Below are 19272 nucleotides of genomic sequence, written 5' to 3'. Positions count from 1 at the left end.
GGAATTGAACTAGTCATAACGTTCTGTGTAAGGTTACATAATTCTTCCTTTCATGTATGCTGCCAGTTCGAGGCTCTCCCGCACATAGTGCATAATGGCGGAACCGTGCAAGTAGCGAATAGGTACATGAAATGTTGCCCATTTAACCAATGTTACGTTATTGATTGTTAATTTTGTTAATGTTACAGGTGAGTAGAGATTGACAGACATGACAGAGGAAAAGGAAGAAAGTACAGCTGAGATCGATGGACTTAATCTCCTTATTTTCAAGCCTGCTCATGCTCCTCCAGACCCTGAAAAATGTATTATTTGTTAAAAGAAGAGCAAGAAAGAAATCACAGTCACTTCAGAGTGGTGAAACTGAAACGTGTACGAGCAGTGACGAGAGGTAGCTGAACTCAAAGATGATGTTTTTCACAAAAAGCTTAAGGTTCTTGGACCTGATTATACATACATATGGTCCTGTGTCACAACCTGGGGTACCTTTGTGTTACATAGTAAAAAAATGAAATGGTTCAAACATTTTACCTACACATCTCATTTGAAGTGGTTCATCCTTCTGAGCATTTTGACACCTTTTTTTTAATGGAAATCGGTTAAAAAATGAGAGAGTGCGGGCAAAAACAAAGTAGGGAGGATGTAACCCCACCTCTTTTTTCCACATTTACAATCATTCTGAGCAAGTATTGGTATTTTAAATGAACTTCTGTATTTATTTTTCTTGGTTTAGATGTCTGGGAGGTCATTAGACATTTTTTTACTAGATTCAAATTTTTAAAGGGGTTTTAAATCATATTTACAATATGAATCCCTCCCCTAATCCTCCTCCCCCTAATCCTCAGCCACCCTTGGCACATTTCATGCCAAAAGTCATAAGAAAATAATTGAAAAATATTTTAAAACAGGATACAAACATGAGTAATATAGAATAAATTAGCCTCAATTTAAGACCTAATTGAATCTTCTAAGTGAAGGAATAGGCCTACCCAAGAGACAGTGTTTTGAAATCCAAACTGCACATCAAAATGTAATAAAGCCACCTTTTTGGGTACCCCAGTAAATGGCACAGGATCATATACATATAATTTAGTCCACTTTTACACAATATTTCATCAATTTAGCTTCAAAATGGCAACATTTTTCGCGCGCTTCTTATGATTGCATGTAGTGCAAATGTGCCGAATTCGGAAGGCTTGAAAGTCAAATTGGCCCCAATATTGAAAATAAAATGGAAATAAAAGTAAATACGGCCAATAGCTATGCATCTAGTCATTTATTTTCAATATTGTGGCCATTTTGACTTTTAAACCTTCCGAATTCGGCACATTTGCAGTACATGTAATCATAAGAAAATTGTCAACTTTGGGCTTGTCGTTTTATATGAAGTCAATCTATAAAATTAATGGGATTGAGCAAAGTTGCAATTTAAGACTTAGTAGTCATATAAAAGTGATGTTTTATAAATTTTGAACATCGACTTTGGGCCCCCTGAAAATGGTGAATTTGCATTAATTTTTTATCTTCGCGAGGGCGCTGTTGGAAATGTAAATAAATGGTCACCTCAATGTCTTGGATATGCATTGTATTTGTCCTATATATCGCATCAGTGACAACAAAAAACAATTAATCTGACCAAAAAATGTGAATTTAGGGGGGCTAAACTTGCCAGTGTACAAAACATTACATTTTTTCTCCATATTTAATGACCCCGTGTCCGGGCCCGTGACACAACGCGCAATTACAGACATTTATTTTTTTTACTTGTTGACAAATTGGGCATGCAATACAAGGTTTCAGACCTCTCTCTCTCTCTCTCTTTTTATTAGGAAGGTGCAGGCTCCCAAAGATGAAATTTATTCAAAGGGCAACTTTTGGGTCCAAATTTAGATCCCCCTACTCCAACTTTAAATGGCTACCATAGAAAATCTGTATATATTGAAAACGAAATGGAAATAAAAGTAAATAGGGCCAATAACTACTCATCTAATCATTTATTTTTAATATTGTGGCCAATTTGACTTTCAAGCCTTCCGAATTCGGCACATTTGCACTACATGCAATCATAAGAAAATGGTCAACTTTGGGCTTGTCATTTTATATGAAGTCAACCTATACAATTATTGGGACTTAGCAAAGTTGTAATTTAAGACTAGTAGTTATAAAAGTGATGTTTTATAAACGGATTTTCTGTGGCAGCCATTTAAAGTTGGAGTAGGGAGGTCCAAATTTGGACCCAAAAGTTGCAACTTTGGGAGTCTGTGCCTTCTTTATACAATAAAAAGAAAGAGGTCTGAAACTTTGCATACACACTAACTGCATGCCCAATTCAACAGCATTTTAGGGGCGCTATTGTGATTGTACGATTGTGATCAGCCTGGAAAACTACCGGTAGGCATGAAGGGGGCCCTCTTTTAACAAACAAAAAACAACTGATCAAAGCAAGGCAGGACACGAATCGTCCATAATGCCCGATTTGTAGTACACGATATCGAGACTGTGATTACAACTTTTGTATCGAGTAAAGCTGGAAACCTTTATCAATGCCTTTAGTTAAAGCTTTCCGTCAAATTTTAATTTTATATTACACTGTTAGAATTAGTCAAAAAAGACGTCTAATTGAACTAATTTATGATTAGTCATGCAAGAATTTTTTTTAATTCAAGAAATGCTGCTGAAATTGTGTATTTGTAATGCCAAAAGAATATTAATAACATTTCACATCAATTTGCATCATTTTACAATATTTTCATGACTTAAAATAGTCAATTTGTACAAAATGTCAAATTGCATGACTAATCATTGAAAGACTTCGTGATTTAATTAGTCATTTACGTGAATTACTAATTAAATTACCACGTGAATGCCTAATTGTTGACTAATCATTAATCAAATTACTACTTGAATGACTAATTATTGATTAATTCGTAATCACATATTAGTCTTTTTTTATCAATAATTAGTCATTCAATTAGTAATTTAATAATATTTTAAGTCATGAAAATTATGGTAAAATGATGCAAATTGATGTGAATTGTTATTAATATTCTTTTGGCATTACAACTACACAATTTCAGCAGCATTTCTTGAATTAAAAAAAATATCTTGCATGACTAATCATAAATTAGTCCAATTAGACGTCTTTTTTGACTAATTAATACTTTACAGTGTATTTTGGTTTACCAAAAATGACCTAATATCAGCATTCAAGAAGAGTTTCTGTCCAATGAAATGGCACCCCCACAGTGTCATCGCCCCGATATCTTCATGGCAGAAATTGCCATGGAAGGTTGAATCCACAGCCACGCATGGCCATTTTGTTCCGACCTATTTAATAGTTTTGAGACGCATAATGGGCCGAGGGACATCCGACTAAGGCTATTGACAATAGCTTGGTGACTGACCTCTGTGTGCGTGAGTGAGCATGGTATACGCCATGAGGTCATCTGCTTTTAGACTGCCTCCACGAGTGGCCTACGCTGCGCTATAGTTCGACACATAAAAAATCAGAATGTTTGTCAGTTTTTGAGCTCAATACGCACGGCTCTTTCTCAATACGCAAGCTAACGACTATCATATCGTTTCAACACATATATTCAAGTGCAAGCAAAAAATATGGCTTCTTTAGAATAAAAAATTACGGGAGATATTCATCATTTTCTACCCCGGTATCCAAAGATTTACCGTCCGAATATCAAATCGTGCATAGCACATTCACGTCTATCGATCCCGGGTATTGATTTTATTGTCTCTGCTGTACAAAGTAATTATTAATCAGGGGATGTTGGTATGCCACCCCCCCCACAAATTTGCAAAAGTATACAAAAAGTCCCAAAATTTAAGAATTTGCGAGCGTAGCGAGCCAAAAAAATTGAATTTTTTAACATAATTGGAATTTGTAATATAATTGTGAAAGAATGATATGTTTTTTAAAAAACCATAATGTACCAAATGAGAAAATTAAAAAATCTAAACTATGTTTTTCAGATTGACCCTAGTAAACATGGTAAATGCCGTATCTGAACCAACATAAGACAAAGACTGCATGTGGTAGTACTAAGAAATCAATGTATTGGCATCAGTTGAGTGCATTTATATCCATAAAAAGACACAAAAATGTTCTCAAAACGTTTATTCAAAACGTTTTAATGGCATTTAAATGCCAGGTTATATAAAGGTCATGAAAACGTTTTTAAAACGCGAAATATTTTTAGCGACATTTGCAAAATATTTTGTCAACACTTGCATCAAGTTTTCAAAAAACATTTTTTGAATGTTATTAAAACATTTTATACCCTTTATTATAACCCGACATTTAACGTTTTCTGTAAATCGTTTTGTTTGCTGGTTTAAAATATGTTTTTCCTTACGAGTTTCAGATGGTTTTTGTTTATCTAAAACTTGACAAAATATCAAATAATGAAATATTTGGAAATAATGAATTATTTGACCGGCAATTTTCGGAACCGGGTCGGGTAACGAGAAACTGGGACTCGACTTTCATTAGCCTAAGGGCTGTGCAATAACGGCCCGCCAAAAATCGCTTGCCCCCCCTCTCGGCTTGCCAAAAATCGCTTGCCCCCTCTCGGCCCGCCAAAATTCTTTACCCCCCTTACACATGCCAAATTTTTGGGATCCCAATTTGCTAACCTTCAAATGGTCTAGGATGCGAGCGCAGCGAGCAGGAAAATTTGCATATTTGTGTTTCCGTACTGTTTTCCTAAGCCTTTTAGAGCGTTTTATTTAAAAGGCGCCCATGAAAATGTGCCAAAAATCGCCTTCCCCCTCGGCTGGCCAAAAATTACTTGCCCACTTTCGGCTCGCCAAAAATTTCTTGCCCCCCCCCCCCAAAAAAGTAAATGACTGAATGAAAGTTAAATAGACGCATGCTTCCATTTCTCATAGTTCGGGGACACTCATAATTCACGGACGTCTCTGATATCAAATACTCTTGAAGGGTCATGTCACAACAGTAGGCCTATCATTTTCAGAGACGTCTTATAAATCACATACTCCCTAGTTTCAAAACCCAGTCGCAAACGATATTAGCAATTTTGGTGAACGTGCCAGCGCAGTGGGAATAATTTTGTGAGTATAAGGCCTTATCAGGGTTGTAGCTCCCGGGGGGGCACTTCAATATGAAATGGATCTAGGTGTAGGGCTGGCACTTTTGCAGTAAGGGGCATTCGGTGAGAGCAAAATGTAAAAAATATGGGGTCATTGGGTGAGAGCATGATTTTTGGCATTCGGTGAGAGCAAAATGTAAAAAATATGGGGTCATTGGGTGAGAACATGACAAAAAACAGCGTCAATAAACCTCGAAAATCGAATTTCTTAGTTTGTTCAAAAATAGGTAACAAAATCAGTGATAAATGAAAGTTGCGGTTCAAATTGAAAAGTAAGGGTCTTTGGGTGACAGATCAAATGGAAAAATAGGGGGTCTTCGGGTGACAGAACATGTGTTCGTAAAAAAATATGGGGTCTTTGGGTGAGAGCGACGCTGAAAAAGGGGGTCTTAACAGCCCTACATACGCGTCACCTCCAAAGTGGGAGTGCCCCCGGGTTGTAGCTAGCCCTAGTTGAGTGCTTTCTAATATGTCAGAATTTGCACAGATAGATATAATCTTTGCACAGGTAGATATTTGCTTAACATAGGAAAACTTATTCTAATACTCTCAGCTTCGTTCCGATGTGCTGCATCGAGTGCCCAGCTGTCAGAAATTTTTCTTTGGGAGTGAAAATAAAGACAACACACAGACAGGTAGTTGTGTCCGTAACCCATTCTTTTATTTCCCAGTAAACTTATACTCCACCGAACATAGTAATATCGCTCAAACAATGATGATTATGAGGCCTACAACTAGCTACACATACACTTGATTACAAAGGATAGGCCCAGCAAACACAAAATGTTTTATGAAAAAAGTTTACATGTCGGGTTATATAAAAACGTAAATTGTAAACCTTTTCTGACAACCTTTTCTAATCTTTTGCAAATGTTTTTGAAAACGCTTTGTGTTTGCTGAGAAGGTCTATTGATGGAGTAGGTATTTAAATTTTGGACGTTCTTAAAATTTCCAGTTAATTAACTTTTGAAGTAAAGTCAATTATACATGTATATAATCTACAAAAATACAATACAGTCATATGTTATTTTCAACCATCACCATCAGAGGACAAAGTGGTAGGATAAACGTAGTCATTACGTTACGCAAGTCGTTATCCACTGCAAAACACAGCCAAATTGGAAAAACCATTTCTTTAAATCCCCTGGTGCACTATTCCAGGGTACCGCGAACTCCAACATGCCCCCCCTAAATTTGTCCAAAGAGTGGACGTTCATCCCTAAAAGTAAAAAGCAATAATTTTTTGCCCGAAAAACTGCGTATTTTGGCCCAATATGATAAAATTGCATTAGTCCATAATATGTCAAAATCGCTCCTACATGTAAATTTTGAGCTAAAATAATCTGAAATCGAAAATTTCCCGCGTTTCGCGCACAAATGTCTATTTTCAAAACGGGCACAAAATATGCTAATACCCCTCCTACACGTGCCACCACCGTCAGTGGTATATTTAACTTCATAGTTTAAAAAATACTATACAGTATGTTATTTTTTAACCACCACCACATCATCATGATCATTGCATGGGACAAAAGTGTGGGTAATAATCGTATTTTTGGGCGAGTTTCGCGCACAAATGTCCATCTAAAACCGACACTGACAAAATATGCTCGTACCCCCCCCATGTTAATGTTTCCACTGCCACTGCACCGTCAATACATGTAGTATATTTAACTTGAAGTAAAATAGTTTACAAAAAATAGTTGAATATAGTTATGCTACATTAGCATGAATAGTGGAACCAATGCTTTTGGTATCCTTCATGTCCTTACACCTCAAATGATAACAGAAAGGTCTATTGATAGAGCAGATATTTTAATTTGGGATGTTCTTACAATCTCCAGTTATTTAACTTCGAAGCGAAGTATATGTGACGTGTCATGTCAAAAGCAGACACTTTTGGGTAGGATCGTAAATGGAGAAATAGCCAAAATTCTGCCGGGGGTGATTTTTTCACAATTTGGGTTTGTTGTGAATTTGTGATGTTATTAATGTTAAAAGTATTGCGGCCTGATAGTTTCAGACCCGAATATAACTGGCATCTTGTATTTTTTGAGACATTTTTCAAGGTAATTCCTACTCTCAACATTGTCAATAATATTTTTAAAGGCCGATATCTCAATTTCATAATACCATAACTTACGAACCGATATCTTCGCTTATAGTCCGATTACATTGGGGAAAACGGCATTGTGGAGCAAAATATCTCTATATTTAAGATATGTGAAAACATCAAAATTGATAACCTGCCCAAAAGTGTCTGCTTTTGACATGACACGTCACATATAGTCTACAAAAAATACAATAGTCTTATGTTATTTTCAACCATCACCATCGGAGGACAAAATGGGACGTCAATAATCGTAGTCATTACGTCACGCAAGTCGTTATCCACTGCAACAAATGCCAATTTGGAAAAAACATTTCTTTCAATCCCATCATGCACTATTGCAGGGTACCGCGAACTCATCTACACGCACCAACATGTCCATCCCCCATTTTTCCATTGAGGGGACGTACCGCCCTAAAAATCCTAAAAAGTATAGCAATAATTGCTGTGTATTTTCCTTAGTCCGAAAAACTGCGTGTTTTGGGCCAATAGGGTAAAATTGCATTAGTCCATAATATGCCAAAATGCTCCTTAATTTTGACCTAAAATAATCTGATATTGATTTAAACAAGGCACAAAATATGCTCACCCTCCCCCCTAAATGTTAATGCATCCACCGCCACCGTCAATGGTACTATGATATATGCACGGGTATGGGCATAGGCAAAGAAACTAAATGTATACTTCAGAAAGAGTAAGTATGAACATCCTTCTGTCATGAAACTGGCACATTTATACGACGGTCTACATTGTAGGTTCGTAAACAGGTGTTTTATTAGAGCCGAAGACTTTGTTATATCCGTAGAATTTGACATCAGCGATAATACCTCTACCACGACCCTTTCCTCCACGACCACTGCGTAACTTTTTGGATACGTCTGCGACAAACTTCAAGTGGAGATGTTTAAGAGGACTAAGTACGCGATTTTCATAGGTATTGTAGATAATCCAAGTGTATTTACTCCTGGTGCATGATCCGCGATGTAAACATGGTTCGGGGGCTATGTTGAAGTTACCACCCTGTAATGGAAATAAATAATAATAGTAATAATAATGATAAATTGGCCAAACCATTCATAAAATTATTTTTCAAAATAGCTAATATGACTCAGAAATGATGTGAAGATCCACTAACCAGTTATTTGATTAATATAAATTAAACCAGACACATGGCCAATGGATCTTCCATCTGAGACGGGGAAAGAGAAATAGCCAACAATTTCGGCGCCCAGAAAACAATTGAACAGTATTGTAGACCGATTGCTGCCATTTTGGATTTCGGGCTCTCACGGATTCCGCCCACACTTTCGCGAGGGGCACCCCCGCTAAATTTTTAAATTAACCTTTATAGAAGACAATTGAATCCACCGAGAAACGAACCTTCGCTCTCCATGGTCAAGGAATTGCTGCAGATCACCTACTATTTTATATAAAGGCAGCCGATATGCCTACCTTTAACCCCTCCTCCATAAAAGGTATGAAAATACAAGAAAGACTATTCCCTGGATCTTTTAGCAGATTCTGTTCATTCCCGTCTCACTTTTCATGAAAACATTTATTACGTACGTACGTGATATTGTTACGTACGTACGTACGTACTATTATCAATATTAGTGATATTATTACGTACATACATTATATTATTACGCACCTACGTGATATAACGTACGTAGGCACGTACGTTATGTGATAAACACAGCCAAATTAAAAAGTCGCTACTACTTCCATCCCCATTTAATCAAGAGTCTGATGAGTTTATGGCAAAATAATTTATATAATTTCTATACACTTTCCTTCGAAGGTTGATACCAAATTTGATATCAATAGTTTAATCATCGTGAGCATAGGAGCCGTTGTTTGGAAATTCGTGCAATTTTAAAAAGGACATAGGGAGTTGTATCACGCGGCGGAGCTAGCGTGAGGGCCAACAATTACGTCGCCTGAATATGCCGGCAGGTTAATCGATTATAAACTACCTCTTCTCAACATCTACACGCATCTGAGAGGTCTAATTTCATTGTCATTAAATGTTTACCCATGCACGTCAAAATGCAAATCAAACACCCCGCTCTTTTAATTGTGCGCAGGCAAGTGTACAATGATTCCTGTAGAGTTGCTTCGGACCACATAATAAGCTGATATCATGCATTGGCTTTTACGTGGTCAATTAGCAATTTGTCATTTTTAAAATTGCACGAACTTCCAAAAAACGGTTCCTATGCTCAAGATGATTAAACTTATGATATAAAATTTGGTATCAACCTTCGAAGGAAAGTGTATAGAAATTATATAAATTATTTTGCCATAAACTCATCAGACTGATTAAATGGGGATGGAACTAGTGACGACCTTTTAATTCGGCTGTGTTTATTATTACTACGTATGTGATACTTTATTACGTACGTACGTGATATTATTACGTACGTATGTGATATTACATACGTACGTTAATATGCATTTTTTACCATGGCCCCTTCCTTTAGTCTTCGTACTCGTAGATTTCCGAAAATTGGTCTTTAACTAGACAATATGTAACTTGTAATTTTGTTTAAATTGACATATTTTCTTGCATAATTTACTCCCAATATCTGTGATTTACTGCTCACTATAGATTTTCGCGTTCACTTTGACTTCTAGAAGCTTTCAACGCATTGTGGTTTTGAATAGATAATCCCATATAATCCTATAGACGTTGATGTGTGCTTTTGAGCCGCATTTCGCAAACTCTAATATGTTGCATTTGATATTTAAGGAGGTACTACACCCCTGCCCAATTTTGTGCCTATTTTTGCATTTTTCTCAAAAATATAGCTCAATGGTGACAAGTAAGATATGTATATTATAGGGGCAAGGACTACAACTACTGCACTGGAAATTTTATTTCAACACAGACAACAGTTGTGGAGTTACAGTCAAAAATGAGGTAAAACCAATATTTGATCAATAAATCAATAACTACTTGCCTTGAGTTGCTGAATGTTCAGTGCAGTAGTTGTAGTCCTTGCCCCTATAATATACATATCTTACTTGTCACCAATGCGCTATAATTTGAGAAAAGTGCAAAAATAGGCACAAAATTGGCCATGGGTGTAGTACCCCCTTAACACACTGGTCATAAAAGAAATAAGAGCGGATCATTATCTTACATATAGTCGGAAGACTTTCTTGGGGAACTCGAGGACAATCTTCCAGGAGTTGTAGTAAGTGGTAATGGGAATGTGGATCTCTCCAACAAATCCCCCAATCCAAACGTCATCTCCTACGGTGGTTCTGAAGTGTTGTGGTTCTGGACCAGCTGAAATAATAATAATATTTATTATGATGGCGTTTTATTATTATCAAATTATACTTATCGTTGACATTTTGTTACAAATTGAAGACCTGAGCGCAAGAAGACCGTAAGTCCACTTGGCCCCCTAACATGTATACACTAAAGTTGCGTATAGTTTCTTAGGTTTTATAATGTTTAATACATGTTCCAGGGTGAAAATATCATGAAAGGTTGTGAAAGATTTGCTTTGGCCCCTGAACATGTATAAAACACTACCAAACTATACGAAACTATACGCAACTTTAGTGTATACATGTTGAGGGGCCAAGTGGACTTATGGTCTTCTTGCGCTCAGGTCTTTAATTGCAAATTTCAAGTAACAGTGTAATTTCTTCCACATACTGCACAGAATTTGGATGGGGTATTGCCAAAATTACAAATTATTTTAGAGATTGTGATTTTTACAAAATTAGCATTAGCATATGTAAAATACATATTTGTTTTTGATATAACTGAAAACACAAAATAGAAACGGGCTACAAAATCATTCAAAGTGGTTGTTACTCTCATAATGTAAAAGAATATAATGAATTTCATTTTATTCTTTTACATTATAAGAGTAACAAGCACTTTTTACTAAAATTTAAGCGCCACTAGCTATCAAGGTTGCCCTTGCAGGCAACAAAAACCTATAGCGAATAATAATGAATAATGATGCGTGTTTCGGATTGGATAAAAGAACGATATAAGTTTTTGTATTGTGGTCGGAATGTTCACTAGTATCAAAGTGGGGGAAACTCATCCCGTGTCTGGTTGTCTGTAGAAGATAGAATAACATTCAAAGCCATGCTGTATGTTTTTAAATGCCTTGCCGGCATTGGACCATAATACCTGTCATCATGTCTGGAACTTAAGAACCCTCGCGAGGGCCTTAGATCCGCCTCAGATCGCACACGTTTGAATGTGCCGATCATACGCAGTTGGACTTTTAAATCCGCTGCCGACAAGGCATTTACCTACAATGCACCTCTGATCTGGAATAATTTACCGTCATCTGTGCGAAGTGCTCAAACAGTCTCTGCCTTTAAAATAGGCCTCAAAACCCACCTGTTTCCGCAAACATAATTTTGCTTGCTTCATTTTTCTTTTGTTTTCAATTGCTTCTTGTATATATTTTGCATATGTTTTGGTTTTTCACGCTGTGATCTTTTGAAATGGCGTGTAACAAAAGCTCTCATGTATGTATGTATGTATGTATGTAATTAAGGAAATCGTATTACTTGAGAGTGGAGTGATATAATTAAGCCATACTCGATTTCAAGTGAAAAGTATGTCACTCTAATAGCGTGGAATACGATCGGCACAAATGAATGTCATCATTAGGTTTCACTGCCGAACAGAATTGATCATGTCTCACCTCTTCTTTCAACCAAATCGACGGTAATAACTCTTCAGTGAGGGATAAACATTTGACCACAAATAGCCTCAGGCAAAACTCACTTCCTGGGAACTACCACACAAGGTCATTTTTATGTAACTCATTGCCCGCCCATGTGTGTCATATACTTACAGCTAGAATTACAGCCTGGTGATCTGGTCAATTCATTGACAGATACTTTGATTTGTTGCAAACAAAATCGATCATAGCAGTGTGTAGACTGATATTGGAATGACATATTGACATAGCTGAAAAAGTCGGTATTGAGCAGTGACGTAGCTTGCCATGCCATTGCGACATCTTCATTCAGCGTAGTGTTTGCCACTCAGCTCCTCTGGTCACTCAACAGGATGCCGGATACGATCTGCCCGCCATCTATATGACGACCTGCTGTCACTTGATCACCCACCGGATGGTCACGTGACCGGAGGAGTGTAAACACTACGCTGAATGCCAAAGGACCAATTTGAGACCAGTTGGATTACAATTGGAGCATATTTCCATTGTAAACGACTGTGGACCCCAAAATTTGACCTTTGTTCTTTTTGCCTATAACTCGAGAACTTTGACAAAATGTTGATAATTTGTTGAAAATTTTGTACCAATTTTTAGATTTTGACCCAAAATGTTTCCCAGTCTCACGGAAAGACACCCATTTTGGGGCCCTTCTCACCGAAAGACCACCGTTTTTTGGTGTCAAGGCTCTCACCGAAAGACCCCTAGTTTCGAACTGCTGTCTGCACGTCCTCGTCACTTCCAAAGTCGAGTGCCCTCCTCCCCACACCAGGTATTGAACGAAACTTTTCTGTTTGGTACTTACGTAACACCAGCAGGTATATCGAGGGCCTATTGCTAGACCAATCTTGGATACGAACAGAGTCAGCGCTATCTTCGTTTACAATATTGCAGTCTACTTTCTTCAAGTTGTCCTCCTTTCGAGCGGTGTAGACCATTGTTGTGAGGCGCTTGGCTTTTCTGCCATTAAATCCTAAACCGTTAGATTGATACATCTGAACATACTCATCGATGTCAATGCCATCAGTGTTATCACTCGTGACATCCTGGTTCCCTAGGTGCCATTCCATATCAAAGTGGTCGTCGTTTAGTGTATTCAGGCCTGGTGCGTGCTTTGTTGAACATATGAATTTAACAATGGCTCCCTCTTGAATACGGAAATATCGTTCGTTAATACTGCTAGCATCCATCACGCCGTCATATGTTCGCATATAGTCTTCATTTACCCAGTCTAAATAAATAAAATATAAAAATAAATTTTGGATTTATAAAGCGCCTTTCTCCAGATCTTAGAGGACTCAAAGCGCTGTAATTTTGCTGCAATGGTGAATCATCACAATCAACTAATCAACTATAGGCCAGTTGCTGCCGAACGGCGCACACCTATCCGCATTTAGATTGTAACATCCACCAATTATCTGTGCACTCCCCAAATTCCATCGGGTGAAGGAAATATTTTGATAACCAATATTCACCGATGTTTGCGATACAGGAGGAAACCGGAGATCCCGGAGAAAACCTGCGAGAGCGAGCATGGAATTGGAATAAACCAAGTGCACATGAGTCCTTAGGCCGCGCCGGGGCTTGAACCCGGGACCTCAGTGGTGCAAGGCGAGGGAACTACCGCTGCGCCAACTCGCTCCCTCTAAAGGAGAGAAGAGTGAGAGGGAAAAGGGAAGGAATACAAAAGAATTTTTTAGTTATTTTGGTTCATAGTTAGGTCAACATACGGGCATTTCTTAAGCTATTTGAAGCTTTGTTTCAATAACATCGGTGGTCGACAAGCGAAGATATGGCCAATTGTGTAAATTAGTCATAAAACAGCTTGGGCCACTTTCGTGTCTGTGTAGCAAACGTGACTGAATTGAGTTGAATCATGAACCATCTGGTCGGTGCTCTTATGATGGGTAGGCCTAATTTTAAACAATGGGCATTTTTAATTTATGATTTTGAAATAAATAGGCCTATCGTTACATTTCGACTATGTCAATTAAAGCCATAATGTGTGATTTGCTTCACAGCGACGCCTTCAATTTTACTCGGATTTCACTTTTTGCATAATTATAATACCAGGCATGAGACTGCACTTTCCTAAAAAAAACTGAAAAAACTGAAAATGCGCGTGAAATTGGGCAAAAAGTACCAAAAACAGGCTGAAATTAAATAAAGTTGCGGAAATTTTGACTATAAAAAAAACTGAATTCAGTTTTTAAACTGAAAATTCTCATGCCTGTAATACCCAGTGGTGTACTAAAATACTAAGTGCTTCAATAACAGTAAAATTAAACTTTTTATATTAAAACCGGTTTTATTCAGAGTTCATCGATCGACTGCTTGGGTGGATGTAAGCTTATGTGTGCACACGTCGAGCGCGATGCTCCGTGCAGTATTACATGTTATAAAAAAAAATAAATAAATGTAGATATTTATATAGCGCTTTATGCCGTAAACAGCCTCAAAGCGCTTTACATTTATTCCGCCGTTATTAGAATATGTCGGAACCACGTTTGCTGCCTACAAATGGCTTCCCATTGCACCTGGGTGGGGTGAGGCAAGCGAGACAAAGCGCCTTTCCCAAGGGCGCAACACGGTGGCGCGGCGGGGACTCGAACCCACGCACGTCAAGCAAGCTCTCAGATTACTGAGCCACCGTGCCCTCATTATGATCGGCGAGCGTAGTAGGCCTACACGCATTGTAGGCGCTGGACTGAAATCGCAATTTTCTTCGTTATACCTCATTTGTTTGGCTCGAAATTAAAAGGGATAATGTGATCAGTGAAAACAAACATTTAAATAGGAATCTATTCTTTTTGCAAATCACACATTATTGCTTTAAGTGAAAGAAAACATAAACCTTTTGTTCTGAAATCTTGACGATAAGCGCGAGATTTGCAGAATGATTTGAAAAGCTAACCATCCAGGACTCGGGTGCGTGTCCCTTACTAGCTTACCATGATTTGTGCAAACGACACCTACGTCTTTTGCGTGAGTGCATTGGTGCGGCCAGGCATTGTCAATGGGATACTCAATGTGCCTACAGAAGTCAATCCTCTCTTCGTCTCCTACGCATTGCAATGACGAATAGATAATACTTCCACTGCCTTCACCAAACACGTCACGTACGTCATATGCGTGTTTATGTGGCAATCCCATTTGGCGGCAGATTACCTTGGCAGTATCATCACCGAAGAAGTAGTTGCATACGGTTCCCCAAGAACCAAATAAATTGATTTCAACACGTCCTGAATAAGTACTGGTACCACCTACTAGCCGTAATTCAGGCATTGGATCGCTGTCTGAAAGGAAAAACAAAAACAAGAATTACATTTACAAATGACGCCAGCAACTGAAATAAGGCAACTTAGCGTAGGGTTTTGGATGTAAAATTATAGGGATGCACCATTAGATGTTATGGGGGAGGCTAGGGAGTTGTTTAAAATTTCCATGATGACCCTGTATTCACTTCTGGTAGTACCTGTGAATTCATGGAGGCAGGCTTCCTGTGAAGAGTGTCCTGCCTATATACAATGATGCAAAAATCCAATATATTTGCAGTAATGTTTTGAAGGAACAAGCTTTCAAATGAGACCAAACTCAATACCGTGCGACAGAGTAGCATACCGAGTTCTTCGAACTTTCAAATGAGACCAAACTCAATACCGTGCGACAGAGTAGCATACCGAGTTCTTCGAACTTTTTGACCGCCCCTCGTAACATGATTTGCACGATTGTTTCGGGAATTTATTGAACAATTTAAAACAGGATACGCGAGTACGGTGAATACAGACAGGCTTTCCCAGGGGCGTAGCTAACCCTCTTTGCCAGGGTGGGCAAGGCTCCAAAAATTTCCCCCAAGTTAATTAAATAGACTGAGCGAAGCGAGCATAAGCGAGCAGAGCGACCACTGGCGTGGGGTCCAGGGGCCCGCTTTAGGGCCCCTGGTGGGTGTCCAGGGGGCGAAGCCCCCTGAAGCTCATGGGTTTTGGGCATTTTTATACCATCAGGTGAGCCTCCTTGCATACATTTGTAAAAATTTTGCAATGTAAAGTTTTGATTTTAGAATTATCTGAAAGGAAACAAAAATGAATTTACAATGTAAGAACAATACAATAAAACAATACTGATAATCTTGAGTGGATTTAACAAGTTGTTACATTCACTATTCACTAAATTATTTCCCCCTTTTACCCTTCGTTCTCTTTACTTCTTTACATTCTTCAATTTCTTCCCCCTTTCTCTCATTCCTTGCCCCTTCCATTACACTCACTTATTACTTCCACTCAAATCACTTCCTTAAATTCCCTGTCCTTCTTCATATTCTTCAATTTCTTCCCCTTTCTTACACCCTTCCCCCTGTGCATGAATTGCTTCCCCACAATAAACATGCAAGTTGTTGGTTTTTTCCTCTTTTATTCCCCTTTCCCTATTCCTTCCACATCCCTCTTAGGCTTCCTTTTTGTTTTTTCATTTCCCCTTCTTTCTTTTTTCCTTCTTTCCTTTCTTTTCCCCTTCTTTCCTTTTCTCGCTCCAAAATTCCCCCCTCCAGATTTTTCCAGGGTGGGCGAGTCGCCCACCCTGCCCACCCATAGCTACGCCGCGCTTTCCTGGTTTCTGATAATAGGCCTACAACTTGAAATGTAAGTGGTCCCTCCTTCACGCCGGTCAGGCCTGGATAATGGAACGATACATAATTACATAATAGCCTAACAAAATATCAAATATGCCCTAGTCCTTCACCCCCCGATTCTAAATACACAACGCCCAACTTGAAACCAATTCCCAGCGCCCAAAACCAATTCCTCTTTCAACACAAATTGATGCCACTACACTAATCACACCTATATTGAACGCTAAAATTCAGTGATTTTTAATGCTATGTATCTACATTATCAGTCGTTCTCCATGGACCCGACCAGAGACGGAGGGTTTACCTTTATGCCACTCACCTTCTATGCAATGCACCCCGACATCTTCGCTGTGTGTGCACTGTGATGTCTTGGTAGAATCCTTTTCTGATGAACTAAGTATTGAATCATCAGTATCATAGTTGCAATCGTCGACTGTCATGCCAGCACTGGGACAGCTCGTTATATTCTGAATCTGTCCCGTACCGTCTGACCATGGACCATCATATACGGGTGTAGCATGGGCGGTGGAATTGCCTAGTTGACGGCAAATCACTTCAGCCTCACCCAATCCAAAACCACTGCGGCCAGTACCACTAGTGCCTATAATGCCGCAAACCGTCCTCCACTCTGAACCTTCATAAAACTCAACTCTACCGATAGTATCGGAAGGTCCATCTTGAAGTCGCAAATCACCCGCGGATTGACCCGATGCACCTGTTGATGCAAAAAAAGGCAACGAATAAGCAAATGAATTAATTTAAAATCACGTTGGTACACATTAGGGTGGGCCAAAAACCACATTTTTTCTCGGATTGACTTGGAACTCTCGGAGAATTTTACTAGGGCTACTATTGTGCTAAAATATCAGTAAGATCGGAGCATGTTTCGCCCAGGCAGTAGATTTTCAAAAAAATCCCTACTTATTCACCATTTCTTACTGTATAACTCTATATAGAGAAATCAGTAGAAACAACTTGGGAAAAGTAGGCATTATGACATCATAGCCAACATTAAACAATTTTGGTAGTTTGTTTAGACCCTCCAGAACATCTCCAAATAGCAAGCAGTCTCCAATTGGTTACCATTATTTTTTTTTGCTAGAGACCTGTATTTAGTTAAATATTGATGATATTGAGTTGCTAAATTAAGGGGTAGGGGTATCATTATGGAGCACTTCCCCAGTTCTACTGAGTCAAATTTCACAATCTTGGTCTTGTTGGGTAGATATGAACTGCAAAAGTACAAACAATACATGAGATTTAGAGCAGCTCTGACATGACCAGGGGTTAAAGGGGCATGTGACGCCCAATTTGTAGTAATTTTCGAGGCTGTGTGACCTTTTGACCTCTGGTCAAAATATGGATAACCAAAAATCATAGCATTTATTTTTGGCAATGCTGCAGTTCATATCTTTGCAACAATACCACAGTTGGGAAATTTGACTGAGTAGAACTGGGAAATTCTCCATAATGCTACCCATACCCCTTAATATAGCAACTCAAATATCATTAATATTTGACTTACATGCGTGTCTTTAGCAAAAATAATGGTAACCAATTGGAGACGGCTTGCTATTTGGTGATGCCCCGCTTAGACCCATAGTGTCTAGTATCGGCTCAGTGACCCATGACATTGATCGGTTTGTAGCAGACATTATTTCACCACTTGTCGGCAAGTCACCACATTCAGAGCACCCAAGACTTTGTTGATCTAGTCAAGGACTTGCATGTTGATGAGGATGAGTCGCTGGTTTCCTATGATGTTTCAGCTCTGTTTTACCCCCAGCATCCCGATTGATAGCGATATAGTTGTCATCAAACGCGCACTCGAGGACACTTGGAAAAAGCGGACTTATTTGAACCGTTGATCAAGTTTTTCTAAAGCCAATCAGAAAAAGAAACCCAAAACTAACAGCACTGCCATATCTGGTTCTGGGAGCTGTCGCAGTACATCTTCAGAACATGGGTCGCAAATTGGACTCCGCCAATATTAGGTTTGTGATGAAGGAAAGCAAGTTAAATCGGAAGATTAAGGAGTTCATAGCCAGCCACCAGACTAGAGAAGCAAGTAACTGGTAAAGCTCAATTAACAGACGGGGCCGAGATCTTCCGAGAATTTACGACTGTCTTCTAGAAACGCCAAAATCATCCAAGTGTGAAGAAGATAGTCAGCCAGTCATTACTGCCCAAAGATCTGTGTTACTGCCTGATGATGGTAACCGTTTATAGTTATCTAAAATATTAGCAGGTAATTGTTAATTTATTTGCCTTTAGTTTCCGAATATAAAGTCCATCAGAAATGACATTTTTGCTTGACAAAACCAAGTGAATTTTTAGTCACTACAATATTTCGTCCTTCATATCGGAGGACTTCATGAAGTATTTCTAGGGTAGTGCTGTACCCAATGAATAATTCATTGTAGCCACCGAGAAAGCGTGTATGTTCCCGCTAATGATAGAGCAGCCTTGAGAGCTGAAGTTGTAGGTGTGCTCACCACACATCGTACACATCAGGTAAATAATTATTTTGTATACACTAATCGACGAGCCCATTGATGGTCAAAATTCACTTTTCATTCCACCATTATTGAGGGCCATCCGCACCAACTCTGATGTGATGCGGGTATCCGTTTATTCAGAGGATAACGTCCAGATCCAGAAACTGGTGTTGTAACTGCCAAACTTTCA

At 38.7% G+C, this 19272-nt stretch overlaps 1 protein-coding gene across 1 annotated transcript in view; it reads right to left on the bottom strand.

The window, feature by feature from the left end:
* Nucleotides 1-6623: 6623 nt before the first annotated feature.
* Nucleotides 6624-19272, bottom strand: part of LOC140139935 (uncharacterized) — a 29975-nt gene continuing 17326 nt past the window's right edge. Inside the window, exons 2-6 of the mRNA XM_072161718.1 lie at nucleotides 16904-17299; nucleotides 14909-15253; nucleotides 12763-13188; nucleotides 10380-10528; nucleotides 6624-8253 (exon numbers count right to left, since the gene is read on the bottom strand). Coding sequence (XP_072017819.1) covers nucleotides 7978-8253; nucleotides 10380-10528; nucleotides 12763-13188; nucleotides 14909-15253; nucleotides 16904-17299 — 1592 coding nt within the window. The 3' untranslated portion in view covers nucleotides 6624-7977. The remainder of the gene's footprint in view (nucleotides 8254-10379; nucleotides 10529-12762; nucleotides 13189-14908; nucleotides 15254-16903; nucleotides 17300-19272) is intronic.

The sequence above is a fragment of the Amphiura filiformis genome, chromosome 18, assembly GCF_039555335.1.
Source record: "Amphiura filiformis chromosome 18, Afil_fr2py, whole genome shotgun sequence".
Lineage (NCBI taxonomy): Eukaryota > Metazoa > Echinodermata > Ophiuroidea > Amphilepidida > Amphiuridae > Amphiura > Amphiura filiformis.
This window is presented reverse-complemented; position numbering and strand designations above follow the sequence as displayed.